Source organism: Eulemur rufifrons, chromosome 8 (genome assembly GCF_041146395.1).
Source record: "Eulemur rufifrons isolate Redbay chromosome 8, OSU_ERuf_1, whole genome shotgun sequence".
Lineage (NCBI taxonomy): Eukaryota > Metazoa > Chordata > Mammalia > Primates > Lemuridae > Eulemur > Eulemur rufifrons.
This window is the reverse complement of record NC_090990.1, coordinates 5,999,358-6,021,870: the sequence shown is the minus strand read 5'-3', so window position 1 is coordinate 6,021,870 and position 22,513 is coordinate 5,999,358. Positions and strand designations below refer to the sequence as shown.

At 42.5% G+C, this 22,513-nt stretch overlaps 1 protein-coding gene across 1 annotated transcript in view; it reads right to left on the bottom strand.

Moving 5' to 3' along the window:
- Nucleotides 1-22,513, bottom strand: part of PEX14 (peroxisomal biogenesis factor 14) — a 126,683-nt gene that overhangs the window by 98,279 nt on the left and 5,891 nt on the right. The window contains exon 2 of the mRNA XM_069477324.1: nt 10,737-10,784. Within this exon, the coding sequence (XP_069333425.1) occupies nt 10,737-10,784 (48 nt within the window). The remainder of the gene's footprint in view (nt 1-10,736; nt 10,785-22,513) is intronic.

Sequence of the window (22,513 nt, the reverse complement as noted above, 5' to 3'; positions counted from 1 at the left end):
GGATAAAATGAGGTTTGTGCAGGTTAATCCTTATGAGGTAAGAAAAAAATGATTAAATACATTAAAAAAATCAATTGTACATTAAACCAAATCCAGGAACTGCAAAAACAAACACCGCAGCGTTCCTCCAGCGGCGCGAGCTGCCAGCCCAGTCAGTAGGGGATACCCCACCTGCCGAGCCCGCTGAGGTAATGGAGAGAGGAGAGCAAGGGAGAAAACCGGAGCTGGGGTGGGGCAGGGCTGCAGATCTGGATTTCACTGGAAATAAAGTTATTTCTAGGTATCACAAAGGAAGAAATAAAATGTCTTGCAAATGGGGCTCTGGGGACAAGGCTGACTTCTTCAAAAATCCAATAGAAATAACAATAATGATAATCACTTGACAAACAAGTTATAAACCACCTCACCGTCCAACGATTTGTCACTATTTCTAGTTATTTCTTCTGTTCATTAACAGATTCTATTAACTGACATTTTTCAGAGAGACAACAGAGAGAGCTGGAGAGGTGGGGTTAAGAGGCATGCCTTTGTCTTTGAGAAAAGCCACTCTCTGGAATGGAGCTGGATGGAAACTCCTACCGTTCCCCAGTGCCCTGGGATCCTCAGATGAAAGCCAGAAAGAATGCAGAGCTGCAAGAGAGTGGCCATAGGTCACCCGCTCCTCCCACAGCAGAGTCAGGATTGAGAATTCTTAGCTAATCCTAAATAAACCTCAGTAGGCTGAAATGTCCTGGCCAATTTGCTTCTCTGTGTGTACTGCAACCACCCGGTTCTGCCAGCAACCAACCTTTCTCCTTTTGGGCACTTGCTTCAGCCACACAGCTGGCAGATCTGAGAGCAGGCGTGCGTATCAGGGCCACAGCAAACTGTGTGTTTCTGGGAGAGAGGGAGGTAGCTACTCACTTCTGACAAGGCACAAGTGGCCCATATTTCAGTCTTTGCCCCAAAGTCTAAAATGTTGGCAAATCCTAAGTTTTCCCCTTAATGTGCTTCTGAAATAAGTCACTTAGAATTGAAGAGAAACTTCTGTAAGTCCAGCTTGGCTGGGGGTGGGGGGTGGTAAGTGGCATTGGGGGAAATATTAATACTAACAGGAAGAAGAGGTAATCAACCACATGACACTGGTATTCCTAATAGAATAAAGACGCTCGCCCACTGGGAAAGTTTCAAAACCTCTAAACATTATTAGAATGGGTTATCAAAATCTAGCAGTTGGCAACAAAATCTGACAAAAAGATTTTACGCTCTTAAAGACATCTCTATTCTCTTATCTTCAAAGCAGGTGAACTTTGCTGCCTTAATTCTGACAATGAGGAATTTGTGGATGTTGACAGAAACACAGATAGATGATTTATCTGAGGAGGCAGAGAAAGCAGAAATGAAGGATTCTGGACATTGTATTTTCTGTACTTATATGGATTCAGGTGGCCCTCTGAAGACCTGCACAGCACCACTTTAAGAGCCAGAGTCAAAAGCAAATTGCTCAATTGTCCAACCCTCACTCTGCCAGCAGGAGATGGAATAACAAGCAGGTGCTGCCCCCTAGAAGCTCCCAGGGACATAGCACCTTGCTATATAGACATCAGATGAAAAGATCCTATTATCTCCTCTCGATCCCATAACCTGTCATTAGTGAGGTACATGGGTGCAGACGCCTCCTCCAAGCACGAGGAGGCACACATCACCTGTGATAAATTAATAGGTGCCTTTTCAACAGCTAAGATGCACACAAAAGACTCCAACCAGGGAGAACACACCAAGGCAGGGGCTCAGAGAGGGAGCCCAGAATCGCCAGGCAGCACTTGAGCGTCAGCTGCAGCACCGCATCTCTCGTGCACTAGCGTGCTCCACGGTAAGGTCAACACGTCATCCACACCTGCTCTCCCAATCTGCTCGAGTTCAGCAGTACGGATATGGGACTTTAAGTCCCAGTCCTTCTATGTCCAGCTATAGGAACTTGAATGCCTTGGACTTCAGTTTCCTCACCACAAAATGAGGAAAAGAGTAATTCTTACAGATTTGCTAGAATCAAACAAAATAACAAAAATAAAGAAACTTGCACTGAGGCCAGAATAGTATGCAGTAGAAACCTGCCTGGTCTATGTGACCAGAGCTAATAATTGTTCAGTTAATCAAAAAATCAGGTAAAGCAGGAAATCATTAAAAATGGAGCCTACTCTACATGCCTTAAACATTCTATATTAACTGAAAACCTATAAACGTACAGTCATAGCTAATCTTTTGATGTAGAGCCAAGACCTTTTCTTTGAGTGTGGGCCCGCAGACTGAAGTTCCCAGACATCTTTCTTGCATAAACCCCACCCATAATGCATCCTCCACAATTTCTAAAGCAAAGTGAGAGAGGGGTGGATGATAGGAGGTTGCTTGGTGGGTACAATGTGCATTGCTCCAGTGACAGATGCATGACTTCACCACAGTGCAATATATCCATGTAGCAAAACTGTACCTGCGCCCCATGAAAATATACAAATAAAAGAGAAATTTAAAAATTAAAAAGGCAAATACAAGGCATTAAAAAAATTATAAAGCAAAGTGAGAACTTAGAGGCTAGTGAAGCAATCAAAGAACAGAATCCTTCCAGATATTTATGATCTTCCCCTAACATTTAACTATCACCTCACTCACACCTAATTTGATGGCAATACATTTTTAGCAATTTACATTTACCATTTAGTTTTCATAGAACCCTCTTCACATTTCTCTTTATAGAACACATTACATTTGTAGAGTCCTCTTCACATTTATATTTCACTTGTTTACATCATTTTTATTAAAACTGCATGGGTTTAGGAGCAAACCAACTACTTCTTGGTGTGTAGACGAGTGGGGGAGGGCCTGGCCAGGGAGCTCCCTCGTTCGAAGCAGCTCAGGCCTGGTGAGTAGGTTCCCGGGCTGAACAGCGAGTCAGTCATTTAGGGGGGAATGTCAAATGCAAACTCCCGACATATTTTAAAAAATACGTATTTATTGATACCCCACTTCATTTCACAAAAGATTTAAAACAACTCTCAAAAGTACACAGAAGACAAAAGGATATGGCAAAGAGAATGTACAGGGAAGCAAAAAAAGATGTTTATAAATGTTCTTTATTCCCCTTCTCCAACAAAATCCATTTTCAGTGAACTATGGAGAAACCAAACCGTTTATGCAAATAATCAACTTTTGTGCTTGATTCTCTTAGCAATTCCTTGCCACTACGAGGCTGGAAAAAGTGGCCCTGACCCTAAAGACCCTTGTGCTGTGGACCTGGCCGGGCTACAGCTGACACAGACAGAAAAAGGCCTCTTGGCAGACACTGCCGGGGAAAGGGAGTGATCACTGACCCAGAGCACCATCCCACAGACTCGGCGCGCACAGGCACGAGAGCTGTGCCCCCAGGGTCACTGCTAAGGCAAGAGGTCACCAACGTGGCAGCATGTCTTCTTCAAGACAGGGCTGATTTATCTGGACTCCCGCTCCACTGAGGGCTATGAGTTAGTTCCTCTCTGCCTCCGGCTGTCAGGGAGTGCCCCCGGGTAGATTTACCTCGAGAATCACTCAGTGTCGGCCCCATCTCTAGACTGTTCAGACAAACTCAGAATGGCAGAGAGAAGATTTGTGGAGCAACAAGCATAAATCTTGGTTATAACTACAAACCATAAAAGAAAGGAGAGCTGGGAGGGAAGAAGGAAGGGCGGTGAACACGTCCTTCTCCAAAGCACCACTTTATCTTCCTGCGGCTTCTCACAGCGCAGAAGTAGGACTGACTACAAGATCATATTTTTCAAGCCAAAATTAGTCTGCATGGCTTGACAATGGACTAAAATATTTCAAATTGAAATTATCCTGGAAACCGTAGGGCACATGGTTGTCCTAAGTACAACATGACATTCAGTGGTTTTCAAACTGGGGGCTCATAGAGGTTTTACTCTGTTTGCCACATGGAATATCCATTCTTAGGGTCACACTTAAAAAATTTTTATGTGAAAATTCTTTCAAATAAGGTGGTAATTTTAAACAAACAAACAACAAAAAAAAAAAAACATTTTAAGAACGTTCCAGGGCCCAAATAAGAGTTTTGCTGCTCGCATCTTCAGCAATGGGAGGGCACGTGAAGCTATTAGACTACACCTCGGAGAAAAAGGGAGGAAACAGAACTTTTCCTTTGGAAAGAATGATGCTGGGGACAAGATTAAAGATCGATTCCCAATCACAGTGTGGCTCTGAAAAAAGGCACATGAGTGCTCAGTTCCTCAGTCCTCATGTCCTCAAAATAAGGACATTGCCCAGTTATTCAATAGTCAGGGCCTCTGATTACAGGAACTAGAGCAAATACGAAGTATTACGATGAAAGCCAGGAACCTAAAGTATAAACAAAGCTGAACTATTTCAAATTCCATTTCTTTAATTATTACTCCTAAGAGTTTTGATTCATCTAATAATTATTTGTAAAAGGACATCTTAAAACTAGAAAACCACCTCTTCATTTACCTGAAAGAGGAAACAACTTAAAGGGCACCACCTAGTCTATTCAATAAAACTTCTCAGTCTATCATAGGAAGGACGCAGTAGGAAGAGGCAGTAATTTCAAAATCAGTAAGTGGCCTACAGACCATAACCACCCAGAAACAGAATGAGGCTTTTCTCGAGCTCATCCCTTTCAGCTTTCAGCTCTCACCAGTCTTCCTCCGAAGATCTGGCAGAACAGGCAGAAATCTCAGGCACCCTCCCAACCAGAAGTCAGTATACATGGCTGGTGTTAAAAGAGAAACGTTTTTCTTCACTAAAGGCTTTGTATTGTTGACGAGAGGCGAATGAGGAAGGAGAGCAGCCAACATTTTTCCTATCTGAAAAGTGCCCAGGCCTCAGGCCCAGAATACTGGATCTGATCAGGTAACCACGTCACCACCATGAGCCCCATCCTCTGCTTGTTTATACTTGATTTGGGTTCCCAAGTTTCCCAGCAGCAGTTGGGAGGGCTGCCCCCAGAAATACGTTGCTAGTAATGGTTTAAACACCAAAATCTGCAGATGAGTTACTTTAAAAACTCAATTAGAGTGGATTTTGAATTATCCCTATAATGCCACCCCCAATCACTTGTGTCCTGACAGACGTTCCTAAGTGTTAAACAGAGGTAGAAATGGCAGCTGGATTCAGCAAACCTAACTCTGAAATCAACCACTGCAGATTTTAAAAATAATTATGTTTAATACTTCAAAATTAGGTTTGCCATATTTATTTATTTTTCTCGGAAAAATGACAATTTACTGAAATCCCTAAATGACTGGTTTCATTACCCATGTGCTTATAAAACACTTTCATGAATATACTAACGAAAACAATTTTATTTCCCTATAAAATGCTTTGAATTTTATAAAATATATATGTATTATATATAACTTACACACACACATACATGCACACATGAGTATACATAAAAAAATGCATTGGCCAGGCACAGTGGCTCATGCCTATAATCCTAGCACCCTGGGAGGCCAAGGCAAGAGGATTGCTTGAGGTCAGGAGTTCAAGATCAGCCTGAGCAAGAGCGAGACCCCATCTCTACTAAAAATAGAAAAATTAGCCCAGTGTGGTGGTGTGTGCCTGAAGTCCCAGCTATTCAGGAGGCACGAGAATCCCTTGAGCCCAGGAGTTTGAGGTTGCAGTGAGCTACGAGGATGCCATTGCACTATAGCCTGGGTAACAGAGTGACACTCTGTATCGGGGGGAAAAAAAAAAAAGAAAGAAAGAAAGAAATGTATTGAACATGTGAATGTCATCCTTCAGAATTGTTTTGGTGGGGAAAAAAATGAGAACCACCTATCCACAGTGAGCCTGCCAACAAGTACTCCAAGTATTCTAACCACAAAAGTCACAAAAAGGCCAGGTGTTGTGGCTCATGCCTGTAATCCAAGCACTTTGGGAGGCCAAGGTGGGTGGATTGCTTGAAGCCAGGAGTTCGAGACCAGCCTGAGCAACATAGCAAGATCCAGTCTCTACAAAAAAATACAAACATCAGCTGGCCATGGTGGCTGTAGTCCCAGCTATTCGAGAGGCTGAGGCAGGAGGATTGCTTGAGCCCAGAAGTTTAAGATTGCTGTGAACTATGATGATGTCACTTGCACTCTAGCCCAGGCAATAGAATGAGACCCTATCACAAAAGATACAAATACAGGGAGACTGTTCTAGAGGTCTTAGGAGGCCAGGAATAACTAACTGGCCATAGCTATTCCTAAAGCTCACAGTACTGGTTTCCTGAATTCATCAAGATATTAATGGCCTTTTGATTACCAGCCTCTGGCTAACTGGGTTAAAAACCAAAGAGAAAATCTTAGATGTCCCAGGTATGAGGTGGATGAGCTTCCCCAGAAAGACTGAGACCAAATACATGATATAGAAGCCCCCAGACAAGGTTCCATGTTAGCCTCAGGGAAAAACCTGAAGATACAGGATACTTCTGTACTTGCAGGGCAAAACCACTGAGACATAGCCTGGATCTGCAACTGCAGAGCAACTTTATTTTTAAAAATTAAGCATATTAAAAAATATTAACTCTAGAAAAAGTTATAACGTAGAAATTATCATCATCATTTATAAAAATACACTGTATTGCAATTTGGGATTATTTTGGTGGAGGGATGCAGGAAAGAGGACAGAAAGAAAAAACAAAAAGAACCTATACCTACAAGTGAGAGGAAGAGAGGATGCAGAAGACTTATCCACTAGAAAGAACTTGGTGTCAAAGAGCAAAAAGCTGAAATTCTAGTTTAGCCAAAACCCATAAGCACTGTGTAAGGCAGATGAGCAACAGTATTGCTGAATATTGAGAAACTGAGTTGAAATAAGTGAGCAGATGTGTAAACGAAACCTTATTTATTGCTACTTCAAATAACCAAAAACCGTATGACTAAAAGGAAATCTTAAAAGGTTACTTAACCCCACTTTCAGTATCCAAGCAACAAGACGGGAACTGAGTTACTCCATGCAGACAGCTGCCCACCACCCAGGCTTTTTTTTTTTTGAGACAGAGTCTGACTCTGTCACCCCAGGTAAAGTGCAATGGAGTCATCATAGCTTGCTGCAACCTCAAACTCCTGAGCTCAAGAAATCCTCCTGCCTCAGCCTCCCGAGAGCTGGGACTGCAGGTGCATGCCAAGACACCCAGCTACTTTTTCTATTTTTAGTAGAAATAGAATTCACTCTTGCTAAGGCTGGTCTTGAACTCCTGACCTCAAGCAATCATTCCGCCTCGGCCTCCCAGAGTGCTAGAATTACAGGCATGAGCCACTGTACCTGGCCCTGCCCACCCAGTCTTAAGGACTGATACACCAGGCAGCGACTTGATCCTGCCTGGGCGGCACAGGGAGCCAGATCCAGAGACTCTGTGTGAGCCCGAGGATAGACATGCAATGGTGGCTAGAAACCCCAGGTCTGTGGGAAATTCACAGAAGGTTTTCAGCAGGTCTGGGAGAAGCTGCCGTCAGTACTCTGGAGGCCTGTCACAACTCCCTACGCTAGGAGGGAAAGCTCAGCAAAGAGAGAATACAGGGAAAAAAGTAACCAACCATTTTAACTTTAGCAGACTTTTGTCATTAACAGAGAATTTCAACTTGGAGTTTACAGAACTTCTTAAGCCTGATCTTTTCACTCATCTCCAGCCCTGATGATATTAAAATATTATAGAGCAACTAACCTTCTAATATGGCCAGGGCTGCTGGGTTGGTTTTATGTGGAGGGTAGGTGGTGGGCAGGATGGAAAGGGCAAGAAAAGGAAACATGCAGTGTCACTACTTGGCTAGAATCAAGGCCAGGGGATGGCTATAAACACAAATGTGTCATTTAGAGACTGTAAGATTATACTTCTTACTACAAACTCATGAGAGTTTTTATGGTACAGAGAAGACAGAAATGAAAGTCAGGCCTTCCTTGCCTAGCAAACAGAGCAAAACAATCACACAGACACCAAATACATCGACATGGCAATGTCACCTACACTGCACTGACTACCCAATAAAGCCACTTCTGTCATAACTCACTTTTTTAATAAGGGGAAAAATTACTTCAAAGTGATCATCTAGTTCTGGGACAAAGAATAAAATAAGATTATTTGCTTTCAGCATTCCATGCCTAGCCCTTTTACTATAGAGACCAGGCAGCTTCCATTAAGCAATTTTTTAGAAAGTGTGCACTCAGTTAAAAACAAAAACAAAAACAACTTAGCAGAGTATTTCCCAACACTGGAACATCCTATTCCTTAAGACCTGGCCTCAAGTTTCACAAAACCATCCCTAAGTGCCCTCTCCCATCTTCTGCAAAACTCTTCCTTCTTTGAAGTAAGGACTTCTCCTACTCCTAGGCAGGCAATTCTACACCAAATTATATACGATTTTGTGCTATTTGTTAAAATTATATACAGTCATATGCTGTCTACTAATTGTTTCATGTGTACGAATACCTTTTCTTTCCCAAATAAAATATGAGAATTACTTGAGAACAAGGTTTAGTTTTGTTCTTCAGTTGTCTGTTCCCCAGTCCTCAGGCCTGAGCTGAGCAGAGCACCCAGGAGACAGCTAATATACACAGCTTGTGAAATCTCTCTCCCTGGAGAAGGGGCTGAGTGCTGTTGTGTTTGCACAAACCCCAGCACCACAGCACTGAGCTGGGGGCTTTCTGTGGATGAGGGCTGCCACTCCATTGCTTCTCCAGCACCTGTGACTCTCACCTAGCCTGCTGCCAGTTCACAGCAGCCACAGGCTCCCCTCCTGCCCATTTGGTACCCAGACCTATAACACAAGCCCTCGGCAGGATCTTCTGCCTGACACCCTCCCACTACCACTCCCAAGGGGAAGAAGGGGTTCACAGAAGACCATACAACTCGGCTGGTGCCCTCATTTAATCAGGCTGCTGCAAATGGTTGGCCAAAAGCAATAAGGGCATGACTGAGAGACTGTGGGAGTTTAATATAAAAAAATTAATAAAAAAAGGGGGGGAAGGAGAAAGGGTCTACCTTTTAATAGGGCCCTAATTACCCAACTCATAGGATCAGCCCAAAGGAGATGGGAGTTTATTTCGGGGTTTTTTTTTAATTATTGTTTTTTTTATATATATATAAATTGCTGCTATGTGTTTTCTTTCCTCTGAGCAATTATGCAGCAAGTACGTAAAGAGGAGAAAAAAATATTAATTAAATATAAGGTAATTGTAGAGTTGGCCTGGAGAGAATGAGTCTGAACTCTGGACGATCGCAGGCTACTAGGGTTTGAAGACTGCTCAGGGCCTCCCAGAAAAGAAAGAAATAAAAATACAACCAACCAACACGCAGATGCGCAGTACAGCAGGAAAAGAGCAGTGCACAGGAACAATAGCCCAGGGTCTGCAGGGCTCCAAATACCCAGAACCCAGCGAGCTTGCCAATTGCTTAGGGCTCCCAGCAAGTTTTTCTACTCATGCCCCCAAAGATGGACTGGCCACTCTTCTGGTGACCAGTTAAATCAGTGGCTCAAAATTCAAAAGAAGACTGAGGAAGTAAAGGACTGAAGAGGACTACCATGTTCAAGTTGGACTTTAGTCTAAAGCAACCACAACTTGGGCCTGAGGGGCACCGAGCCAGGCGCCATGGGAAGCACGCAAGCTCGCCCTAGCGACGGGCCAAGCAGAGCCTCCTCTGACTTTCATGCCACCGTGACCTCAAGGAAGAATCCAGGCAATACAGAAAGAGTGTAAGGAGGCCACTGTGGGAGTCCTGGGAAGTGAGCCCAAAACTGGTGACACAACGGCAGGTGACATGAATGACAACACTACCCCCTGAATCAGCCCCAGAAGCGTTTGTATCACCTCAGCCTCTCTACAGCTCAGCCAGATCCAACTCATCCTCTGCCTTGGAAAGCCTTAGTACGTGCTAGAATTCAGACTTGTTCATACCAGCTCAGGGACCTCACGTCATCTCCTCCCACTGCTGCCAGAAGGAGAGTGAAGAAAAACAGGTGAAACTACAGGCCCTGTTGAAACAAAACCTAGGTGGTACACCCCTAAGCTTTCCATCACTACTCAAAGGAAGAAAAAGCTCTATAAAGTTAAAACTAAAGCTGGCTCTCCCATAAAACTTATCTGGTTTGTACAGAACCAGTCTTACCACCTAGCCAAGGGATCGACAGCAGGCCCTGAAATGCAAAATGGAATGAAAGTGGGGCAGGCAGGCAGGGACTCTGGCCACCAAAGGAAAAGCATTTAGTAAAGAAAATTACCTTTAGTACCTAGCAGGCCTCTTCCCTATCAAGAGTCTAAAAAGATAATGTTGGTCATGACTATCACAAACCTAATTACTGACCAAGCAAAACCAGAATTTCCTCCCTTACCTGTTCTTTAAAGGCCACCTGAGGTGCCTGCACCCTGAGGAGGAGAGACAATCAAGAAGCAACCTGGATAGGCCCAGCAACCTCACGCCCACTCGGCCTCCTAAGGTTTCAGGCATCTCGCTAATTACTACTGATCAACCACAAACAAAGTGGCACATGACCATCTGGGGTGGATGCTTTTAGATCCAGAAAAGACCAAGCTTTACTAAGGAGAGATCTCACTAGTCCTTGCATCTAGAAAAGAAGTGAGAGGTCACTGACAGAGGCAGTCTCCACGTAACACCTACTTGTAAAGGGACACTACCGATGCAAAACTGCAGGATCCTATGGTTTCTTGAAACTCACATGACATTTTAATTATTAGAAAATGATACTACATACCAGCGGCTCTCGAGGCAGCACATTTTCACTTCCTGGAGTAGAGCTTGGCTGCAAAGAAAAATAGAAACAAAAATAAGATCACAGTGCCACCCAATGGACATCAAAAAAAAAAACCAAAGACGTTCTATTCTCAAGCAACACATGCAGACACCTCTTTCTCCTATTACTCGCCCGTGTTTTGTGACTTTAGAGTGCTCTGCGGTAGACTACTTGTAAGAAGCAGCCCAAGAGTATGAATTCGCCAGGGAAAAAAAAGAGATTGTTTCTGGGTTCACTGTCCCAGCATCTCAAGAACAAGGCTTGGTTTTGCTCGGGAATGGCCCCAGATCAGCCACTGAGCAGCAAGGGCTGGGGACTATTGCAAAATCTACGGCAACAGTCCAGAAAAAAGGCTTGAAGAGAGGGCACCCCTTTTTGCCACCTCCCCAATGCCAGTGGACTGGGAAGAAAAGCAGAGCAAAAGTGGAGAGCCAGACTCGGCCACAAGGGGGCCCCAGCTGCGCACGGGATTCTTCTGGGATGTGGAGCCGAGAAGCCAGTAAAGTATGCTGGTTCCTACCTACTGCCTGTCACTGAGGACGCCACCCCACAATAGGAAAGCAAGCCCCAGGCTTCAATCCTTTTTGTAAATAAGCTAGTGACTGGCCACAAACAGACCAACCCACAGGGAGCAGGCAGCACTGCGCCAACCTTGGCCGTCTCCTCTTCTGGGCCCACCACCTCACCCTCACAAGTGCCTTCAACCCTTGGTTGATCTGGCCAGAATTTAGAGGAAGGCATAGAGACAGACAGACTCTGAAGAAATTCACAAATCTCCAAAAGAATAAAACAAGCAGATTGAGTGAGCTATGATTAGTTTACTGTTACTGATGTTCAAGTCAATTGCCAATTATCTACAGATAATATCCAGATGAGTGCAGCTAATCTGCACGTCCCAGGAGCCAGGAGCCAGCCTCCATTCTCCTCCCAGCTAGGCCAGACGGCAAGTGCCAGGCCTCCTAGGAAAAAGGACAGAGGGTGGGAGAGGAAAGAGTCCAGTCCACAGAGCATTCTCAGAGATTTGCTCAGCCCAGCTGCCACCACATAGCTGGCACATATAGCACAGTGGCAAGGACACTGCTGGAGGAAGGACTATCCCTCCATCCAAAATCCTGTCTCAAGAGCTCTGCTGTCCCAGGACAAGAAGGTCAGCTGGCATGAAACTAGCCAGCAAGTGTGGGTCAGTCTCAAGGAATCTGAGCAAGTTTTCCCTCCCTCCTTCCTGACAAGGCTCCAGGCATCAGTAAGTTCGCACCTTTAGACCTACAGACCCCTCTGAGCTCTACATGCGACTGCCTTCCTGCCTCCTCTTGGACTTAACCTGTCCCACAGCAGACTCACAGTCCTCTGCATCTGCCACTCACATCCTCTTCCAGCATTCCCTGTTGGAGTGAATGGCACAAGCTTCACCAAACTATGCAAACTAGAGTCCAAAAGGCCAGCCTTGACAGTTCCTTCTCCCCACTCCCCAGAGCTAACCCATTATCAAGTCCTGCCAATATTCCTTCCTAAGCGTCCACAGAATCAATGCATCCACTTCTCTCCATCTCTACTGCCATCACTTTGGCCCAAGCTATCAAAATCCCTTCCCTGGACAACGGCAGTAGCCTTCTAATCAGTACACCTTCACCCATACCGGTTCTCTTCCAATTCATTCTCCATGATGCAAACAGACTATCATTTCCAAACGAAATCTGATCATCTCATCCCTTTCCACCCAGTAAAACAACAGCTTTAATGGTTTCTCATTGCTCTTAGAAGACAGAAAAAACTTCTCAGCATGGTCTACGAGGCCTTGCACCTACTCTGACTACATCTCAGGTCTGTCCTCAACAGACACACTGGCCTTTGCTTCCTCTGTCAATGGCCTTTGTACATGCTATTCCTTCCTTTCCCTCCTTGACACTTGAACTCATCCTTCAGATCCAGCTAAGATACTTCCTTGGGGAAGTCAACCTGTGTTGTTCAAGGGTCGACTACAAGTTGCTATCTATCTCTCCTACTAGATTTTAAGCTTCTGGCAGATGGACACTTACTGAAGTCTGTAGCTTTAGCACCTAGTATATCACTGGTACTCAATAAAGATGTGCATAACTAAATTTATGTGTATACATGTTATATATCTTTTATATATATGTATATATTGTATATATATATCTTATATACATATATATTTTAGAGACAAGATCTCATTATGTTGCCCAGGCTGGCCTTGAACTCCTGGGCTCAAGCGATCCTACTGCCTCAGCCTCCAGGGTATCTGGGACTAGAGGCGCGTGCCACTAAGTCTGGCTGTTTTAAAACTTAAAACTAAGGCACCACTGGTACTTGTAAGCCCAAACGAAGCAAGCAGAGGACCATGCAGTGTCTTGCCCTGGAACATTTCACCTACAACCCAACACAAACGTGGCCTACACTAAATGTAATTTTGTGGCCCAGTGGTTCTCGACCAAGGACAGTATCACACCAGAGGAGATTTGGAAACGTGGCGGTGTTTCTGGTTGTCACAATGACTAAGGGGTCCCACTGGCATTTAGAGGGCAGGGGCCAAAGAGGTTAAATGTCCTGCAATGAGCCCAGTGAAGAACTGTTCTACCTGAAACACCAACACAACACCTTGGAGAACCCTGACCACCTTGCTTCCTTATGCTGATGGGACAGGCTCCCATCTGAACATGCACCTCCACATGCTGCTTGAAAGAAGGGCAAAGGGCTGTGCAGCTGACTGGTTATCGGAAACCGATCCCCAAGCTTGTGTAAGTCCATTAGTCTCACCAGTCCAGCTCTTGCGAAAGCCCAGTACTTTCTCAAATACCTGCCTCCACATCAACTGGCCAAGTCTATTTTCTGCCTTGAGATAAATTCCTACAAATTAAATTCCAACTTGGTCCTGGAAATCTTCACAGGATAGTCTATGATTTAAAAAAAAAAAAAAAAAAGGTTAGGAAACCACCCACTGACGTCTATTGCAAAGGTATAAGAAGTAGGCTCCAAGGCAGCCCACATTCAGGATCCTTAGGGGCCTGAATAGGGAGATTAGGAAAGAAAGAAAACAAGAGCATAAAACTGCTTTAAGAAACAAAAAGATAGGAGGCGGGGCACAGTGGTTCACGCCTATAATCCCAGTGCTTTGGGACTCCAAGGCAGGAGGATTGCTTGAGGCCAAGAGTTTGAAACCAGCCTGGGCAACATTGCAAGACCCTGTCTCTACAAAAAATTTTAGGCAGGTTTAGTGGCTCACACCTATAGTCGTAGCTACTCATAAGGCTGAGGAAAGAGGATTGCTTGAGCCTAAGAGTTTGAGGCTGCAGTGAGCTATGATTGCACCACTACACTCCAGCCTGGACAAAACAGCAAGATCCTATCTCAAAAAAAAAAAAAAACCCACAGTGGCAGAGAGAGAAGTGCCTCATTTGAGAGACAAAGGTGTTCTCACTTCTGCTACCAAGGTGCTGACCCTCCCCAGCTGGAAGGTGAACCCAGGTGCTGATCTGCTGCACAGCAAAGATCAACCTCACACGTGGCTCACAGATTTGAACAGGCAGGACCTTCAAGTCTAGGAGTACTCATCCTACACCTGCCAAAGGACTGTTCCTCCAGATACAGCCTCAGCCAGTCTCTATAGTTCTTTGCTGGGAAGAATATGATTCAATTCCACAGATATTCTTTGAGAGGCAGTAGTATAATGGAAAGTACACAAGCTTTTGCATTAACAGCCAAGTGGCTTTGGGTGTACTGCTCAACCTCTCTGACCCTCAGTTTCTTCATCTATGGGAATAATACCATCACCTCACATTTAGGATGAAAGGAAATAAAAATTATATCAAGTCATTCCCCTGCTCAAAATCAACCAACAGACTTCCACTTTGGCCGTGATGGAAAATAGAGACCAGATTTCTCGCCCACTGTAAACAACTAGAAAACTAAGCTAAATAAATAAAACCACAGTTTGGAGACATCGGACAGCAGGCAGTACAGGACTCTGATCTCTGACAGAACACAAATAAATGATTTGAGCCCTAAAACCACTCTGGCTTTCTGCCAAAAGGCACTTTTCAGACCAAGGAGAGGGAGGAGGATCCCCAGCAGAGCATGGCAGTCTCGGTTGAGGAGACAAAGATTGGAGTTCAAGAAGGCTAAGACAGCTGAAAGTTGCAGGACAGCGACTTCTCGGGTCTCTCTCTCTCTCCTGGGACCCGAGAACCTCACCCGGGGACCCCCTCTCTTGGGACCCGTTAATAAAAGAAAAAATAAATAAATAAATAAATAATTAAAAAAAAAAAAAAAAAAAGTTGCAGGACAGAGTTCCAGAAAGGAAAAAGCAATGCAGCGAAGCTCCAGAAAGGAGTTCCCTTCAGTCTTTGCTGAGTATTAAAATTTCTGCATGCAAAAGGTGAAACTCAACAAGGGTGAAAAAAGGAAATGATGAGGAAGCTGTGAGCTGAATAGTTCTCAGGACTCCATAGAACTCACAAGTCCCAAGCAGTCAGAGTAGAGGGTCCTCACTGATCATTCAAGAATTCAGCAGAGACCTAGAAGGGCCATAGCTTATCAGGGAGTCAAATTATCCCTAGAGTAAAGGTTACACTAGAGCCACTCTAACAAAACTTAAAAACGGGACTTGAAGGAATAAAACTGAACCACAAATAATTTAACTGTCTACCAGAACAAAGCCCATTGTTGTTTTTTTTTTTGACAGGGTCTCCTTCGTTGGGCTAGAGTGCAGTGGCATATCAGCTCACTGCAACCTCAAACTCCTGGCCTCAAGCAATCCTCCTGTCTTGGCCTCCCATGGTGCTAGGATTACAGGCATGAGCCACTGCAACTGGCCTCAACATTCTTTAAAGTAAGATCACACATCCTGGGCAACACAGTGAGACTCCATCTGTAAAAAAATAGGCCGAGTGCGTTGGCTCACGCCTGTAATCCTAGCACTCTGGGAGGCCGAGGCAGGTGGATTGTTTGAGCTCAGGAGTTCAAGACCAGCCTGAGCAAGAGCAAGACCCTGTCTCTACTAAAACCAATATAGAAAGAAATTAGCTGGACAACTAAAAATATATAGAGAAAAAATTAGCCGGGCATGGTGGCACATGCCTGTAGTCCCAGCTGCTTGGGAGGCTGAGGCAGTAGGATTGCTTCAGCCCAGGAGTTTGAGGTTGCTGTGAGCTAGGCTGACGCTGCGGCACTCTACCCTGGACAACAGAGTGAGACTCTGTCTCAAAAAAAATAAAAATAAAAAAAAATAAGAAAAATTAGCTGGGCATGGTGGCTCACACCCATAATCCCAGCAACTCAGGAGGACGAGACGGGAGGCTCGCTTGAGCCCAGGAGTTCAAAGCTGCTATGACTGCGCCACTGCACTCCAGCCCAGGCCAGAGTGAGACCTGGGCTCTAAATAATAAATAAATTTTAAAAAATTAGCTACACATGGTAGCGCACAACAATAGTGTACATGGGAGGCTGAGGCAAGAGGATCACTTGAGTTCAGAAGTTTGAGGCTGCAGTGAGCTATGATAATGTCACTGCACTCTAGCCCAGACAACAAAGCAAGACCTGTCTCTTAAAAAAAAAAAAATTTGAAAATTAAAAAAAATAAAGACCACAAAAGCTATGCCCTCAATAATATGCAATTCAGAGTATCAGCATCCAATCAAAAATCTCAACATATATCAAGAACCAGGAAGCCGGGTGCAGTGGCTCACGCCCTATAATCCTAGCACTCTGGGAGGCTGAGGTGGGAGAATTACTTGAGGTTAGGAGTTCAAGACCAGCCTGAGCAGGAGTGAGACCCATCTCTACTAAAAATAGAAAAAAATTAGTGCAAATGAGAATAACAGCAGATCACTGCAGAAAGAAAGGTAAGTGTACTTGAAGACATACCAAAAGAAGCTAACCAAAATAAAGGACAGAGAGAAAAAAAAATAAAAGATCAGAGCCTCAGTGGTCTATGGAGTCTATGGTCTATCAAGCAGTGTAACACAAATGTAATTGGAGCCCAGAAAAAAAGGGGTGAGGCAGGAAAAATATTTGAAGACATAATGGCTGAAAATTTTCCAAGTATAATGAAAACTACAAACTCAGATCTAAGAAACTCAACAAATGCCAAGCAGAGTAAACACAAAAGCACACTGAGACACATCATAATCAAATTGCTGAAAACTCATTAAAAGAGAAAATCTTATAAGCAGCCAGAGAAAAATGAAAGTATTACCTATTACCTACAATTAATCAAGATTAAGAATGACTGTAGACTTCTGAAATTATGCAAGCCAAAATACAATGGACTGATATCTTTAAAATGGCCCTGGGGGAAGAAACCATCAACTTAAAATTCTATATCCACTGAAAATGCCTTTCAAAAATGAATACAAAATAAAGTCTTTTTCAGGAAAAAAAAAAAAAGAGAGAGAATCTGTCAACAATATACTTGTACTACAAAAAATATTAAAAGAAGTTCTTTAAGCAGAAGGAAAACAATACCAGATGGAAGCTTGGAGCTACACAAAAGAAGAATGCCAGAAATGATAAATATGTTGGTAAATAAAAAAGATATTTTAAATATAGATATATTTAATTGTAAAAAGATAATTAGAATATATTGTGGGGTATATGACATATGCAGAAGTAAAATGTATAACACCAATAGGAAAATGGATGAGAAAGGGAGGGGAAATGGAAGCATACTCTTATTAGAGTATGTGAACTGGCATATCATTAAAAGCAGGCTGTTTTGGTTGACAATGTTTGGCTGAAAAAAAAAAAAAGAAAAGTAGGCTGTGATAACTTAAAGTTGCATACTGTAAACCTCAGAGCAATCATGTCAAAAAAAAAGTAGCAGATAACTAAACCAAAAAGACAGATAAAATGAAATCTAAAAAAAAAACCAATTTGATTAATCCAAAAGAAGACAAGAAAATAGGGAACAACAAACAGATGAAACAAATAGAAAAAGAAAAAAAATCAAGATGATAGACTTAAACCCAACCATATCTACATTTACCTTAAGTGTAAATGAAACACTCCAATTAAAAGGAAAAGACTGTCAGATTAGGGACGAAAAAAGAAAGATAGCTATATGCTGTCCTCAAGAAACCCATTTTAAACAAAAAGACACCTATAGGTAAAAAGCCAAAGGATGGAAAAAGATACACCATGCAAACGCTAATATTAATACAAGACAAAGTACACTTAAAAATAACAAAGGGACATTTCAAAACAATAAAGGGATCAATCAAGAAGATGTAACAATCCTAAACATATATGAACCCAGTAACAGAGCTTCAAAATACATAAAGTATAATTACACAGAATTAAAAAAATAGGCAAATCCAAAATTATAGTTGGAGGCTTTAATACCCCTCCCTCCTTACTCAAAAAGTCAGTAAGAATACAGAAGACCTGAATAACACTATCAACAATATGACGAAATTGACATTTATAGAACAGTCTACCCAACAGCAGCAGAATATACATTATTTTCAAGTGCATAAAGAAAATTCACCAAGATAGATCATAAAACAAATCTTAAGTTTAAAAGATTTGAAATCATACAGAGTATGTTCTCTGATCACAATGGGATTAAACTAGAAATCAATAAAGATCTGGAAAAATCCCAAGTGTTTCGAAATTAAACAAAATACTTCTAAATAAACTATGACTCAAATAAGAAAATACTCTGTGGTGAATGAAAATGAAAACACAACATATCTAAATTTGTGGAATACAGCTAAAGAAATGCTTAGAGGGAAATTTATAGCTTTAAATACTGACTTTAGAGAAGTTAGGAAAAGAAGAGAATATGAAACCCAAATAAATAGAAAGAAATAAATGAAATTTTTAAAAGTGCAAACAATAGGAAACTCAATGAACTAAAGGTTTTTTTTAAAGGACTATTAAGACAATAAACCTCTAGCTAGACAAGTCATAAAAAAAGGAAAAATACTAATTTCTAATATCGGAATAAAAAAGGAGAAATCGTATATTGCAGACACATTTAAAAAACAAGGGAATATTACGAAAAACTTTAAAACACAAATTCAACAACTGAACTGATATGAACAAATTCCTTGAGACACAACATACCAAAAGGGACCCTGGAAAAATTAGAAAAGTTTAATAACCTTACATCTACTTTTAAAATTAAATATATAATTTTAAAATATATACATTTTTTTAAATTAAATACATAATTAAAATTTTAAAAGAGGCCAAACATGGTGGCTTATGCCTATAATCCTAGCACTTTGGGAGAATGAGGCAGGAGGATCGCTTGAGCCCAAGACTTTGAGACCAGACTAGGCAACGTAGCAAGATCCCCGTCTCTACAAAAAACTTAAAAATTAGCCAAGCCTGGCGGCATGTTGAGCCCAGGAATTCAAGGGTACAGTGACCTATGATCAAATCACTTTAGCCTGGGTGACAGAGTGAGACCTTGTCTCTTAAAAAAAAGAAATTAAAAAAGAAAACTAGGCCCAGATGGCTACATTGGTGAATTCTATCAAACATTCAAGGAAAAAATAATGCCAATCAACTGTTTCAGAAAATAGAAAAAAAATGTAAAACTTTCCAACTCATTCTATAAGGCCAGCATTACCTTGCTATAAAAACCAAAGATTTCACATACATACACATAAAAGAAAACTACACATCAATATCCCTCATGAACATAAATGTAAAAATCCTTTACAACCCAGGCACACTGGCTCAGGAGTTTAAGACCAGCTTGGGCAATAAAATGAGATCCCCATTTCAAAATAATTTTTTTAAAAATCCGTAACAGGCCAGGCATGGTGTCTCACACCTATAATCCTCCTAGCACTCTGGGAAGCCAAGGCAAGAGGATTGCTTGAGCTCAGAAGTTCGAGACCAGCCTGAGCAAGAGCAAGACCCCATCTCTACTAAAAATAGAAAAAATTAGCCGGGCATGGTGGCACACATCTATACTCCCAGCTACTCGGGAGGCTGAGGCAGGAAGATGACTTGAGCCCAGGAGTTTGAGGTTGCTATGAGCTAGGCCGATGCCACCCCACTCTAGCCCAGGCAACAGAGCAAGACTCTGTCTCAGGGGAAAAAAAAAAAAAACAAAAAAAAACCACAAAGTTGGGACCAGGCATGGTGGCTTACGCCTGTAATCCTAGCACTTTGGGAGGCCAAATAGGAGGACTGCTTGAGGCCAGGAGTTCAAGACCAGCTTGGGCAATATGGTGAGACCCAGTCTCTACAAAAAATAAAAAAATTAGCCAGGTGTGGTGGCACACGCCTATGGTCCCAGCTATTCAGGAGGCTGAGGCAGGAGAATCATCTGAGCCTAGGAGTTCAAGGCTACAGTGAGCTATGACTGTGCCACTGCACTCCAGCCTTGGCAACAGAACAAGACCCCATCTCTAAAAAAATTAAAAAATAATTGCATGTACATAGGTCAGTTTCTGAACTCTATTCTGCTCCATTTACTTATATATCTGTCCTAATGCAAATAACATACTCTTGATTGCTGTAGTTGGGACTACAGGCACATGCCACCACACCCAGCTAATTTTTTTTTATTTTTTGTAGAGACAAAGTCTTGCTATGTTACCCAGGCTGGTCTCAAATCCTAGTCTCAAGCGATCCTCTCACCTCAGCCTCCCAAGAAGCTGGGATTACAGGAAAAAGCCACTGTGCCTGGCTCAATTATTTAATTTTTAACAATGGTGGCAAGATAATTCAACGGAGAAAAGGCAGGTTTTTTTTTGTTTTTTTTTTTTTTGAGACAGAGTGTTGCTTTGTTGCCCTGGCTAGAGTGAGTGCCATGGCATCAGCCTAGCTGACAGCAACCTCAAACTCCTGGGCTTAAGCAATCCCCCTGCCTCAGCCTCCCGAGTAGCTGGGACTACAGGCACGCACCACCATGCCCGGCTAATTTTTTCTATATATATTTTAGTTGGCCAGATAATTTCTTTCTATTTTTAGTAGAGACGGGGTCTCGCTCTTGCTCAGGCTGGTCTCAAACTCCTGACCTCAAGTGATCCACCCACCTCGGCCTCCCAGAGTGCTAGGATTACAGGCGTCAGCCACCGCACCCGGCCTGGAGAAAAGGCAGTCTTATCAACAAATGATGCTGGAATAACTGATATCCACATGGGGAATAAAAATGAACCTCAGCACAATAAGCACATGAAAAGATGTTCAACATTATTAGTCATCACTGACATGCAAATTAAAACCACAATGAAATATCACTACACACTCACTACAATGGCTAAAATCAAAAAGATGGACAATACCAAATGTTGGTGTGGATATGAGCCAAGTAGAACTCTTTCAATGCTGGTGGGAATGAAAAATAGTACAACTTGGCAAAATGCTTAGAAGTTTCTTATGAAGCTAAACATACACTTACCATATAACCCAGCAATCCCACGCTGGGCTGGGTAAATGCATAGGCATTTACCAAGAAAATGAAAAATGTGTCCTCACACTTATATATACATGAATATTCATAGTAGCCCCAAATTAGAACCAATCCTGTGGGGAACAGGCTCCAAGGTGAACCTGATGATCCCCCACCTCCTGGGATTCATGCCCTTGTGCTATCCCTTCCTCTCAAGTGTGGGCAGGATCTGCTACTTGCTTCTGGCCTATAGATTGTGGCAAAGGTGACAGGAGTAATTACTTTAATGTGGGTATGACACATGATTATAGTGTCCATTTTGCTAAAAGATTCTCCCTTGCTGTCTTCGAGGAGACAAGTGGCTATGCTGGGAAAAGCCATTTGGCAAGAAAATGAGGGTGGCCTTTGGCTGACAGTAACAAGCTGAAGTCCTCAGTCTGGCAGTCCACAAGGAACTGAATGCTGCCAACAACCACATGAGTTAGGAAGCAGATCCTTCCCCAGTCGAGCCTTGGATGAGACTATAGTCTCAACAGACACCTTCATTGTAGCCTGGTGAGACTCAGCTCAGCTGTGTCCTAACTCCTGACCCACAAAAACTGAGATAACAAATGTGTTATCTTAAGCTATTGTTTGTGTTATACTGTTTGTGTGATTACTGTTATGCAGTAATAGAAAACCACTATAATCCAAATATCCATCAACTGGTAAATAGATCAATAAATTGGGGTATTTCCATACAATGGAATAGTACTCAGTAATAAAAAGTAATGAATTACTGATACACACAATAACATAGATAAATTTCATAAACACTACTCTGAAGAAAAGAAATGAGACATAAAAAATACATACATTATGAATTCATTCATATGAAATTTTATAAAAGATAAATATAATCTCTAGTAATAGAAAGTTCAGATTTCCTGGGGCCAAAGGCAAGGATTCACTGCCAAGGAGCAAAAGGGAACATTTAGGGACATTGAACTTGTTCTGATCTTGATTGTGGTGGTGGTATATACTATTTGTCAAAAGTCATTAAATTGGTTACAAGACATCTACTGGAATTCCACAGTAAAGTTTAGGCCACAAGGATTTTGTCACTCAGTAAGATATTAAAATCCAAGGTATTAACAGTATTAGCAAAATGGCTGGGCACAGTGGCTCACGTCTCTAATCCCAGCACTTTGGGAGGCCGACATGGGAGGATTGCTTGAAGCCAGGAGCTCAAGACCAGTCTGGGCAAAATAGCAAGACTCCATCTCTACAAAAAATTTTTTAAATTAGCCAGGTATGGTGGCACACGCCTGTAGTCCCAGCTACTTGGGAGGCAGGAGAATAGCTTGAGCCCAGGAGTCTGAGGCTGCAG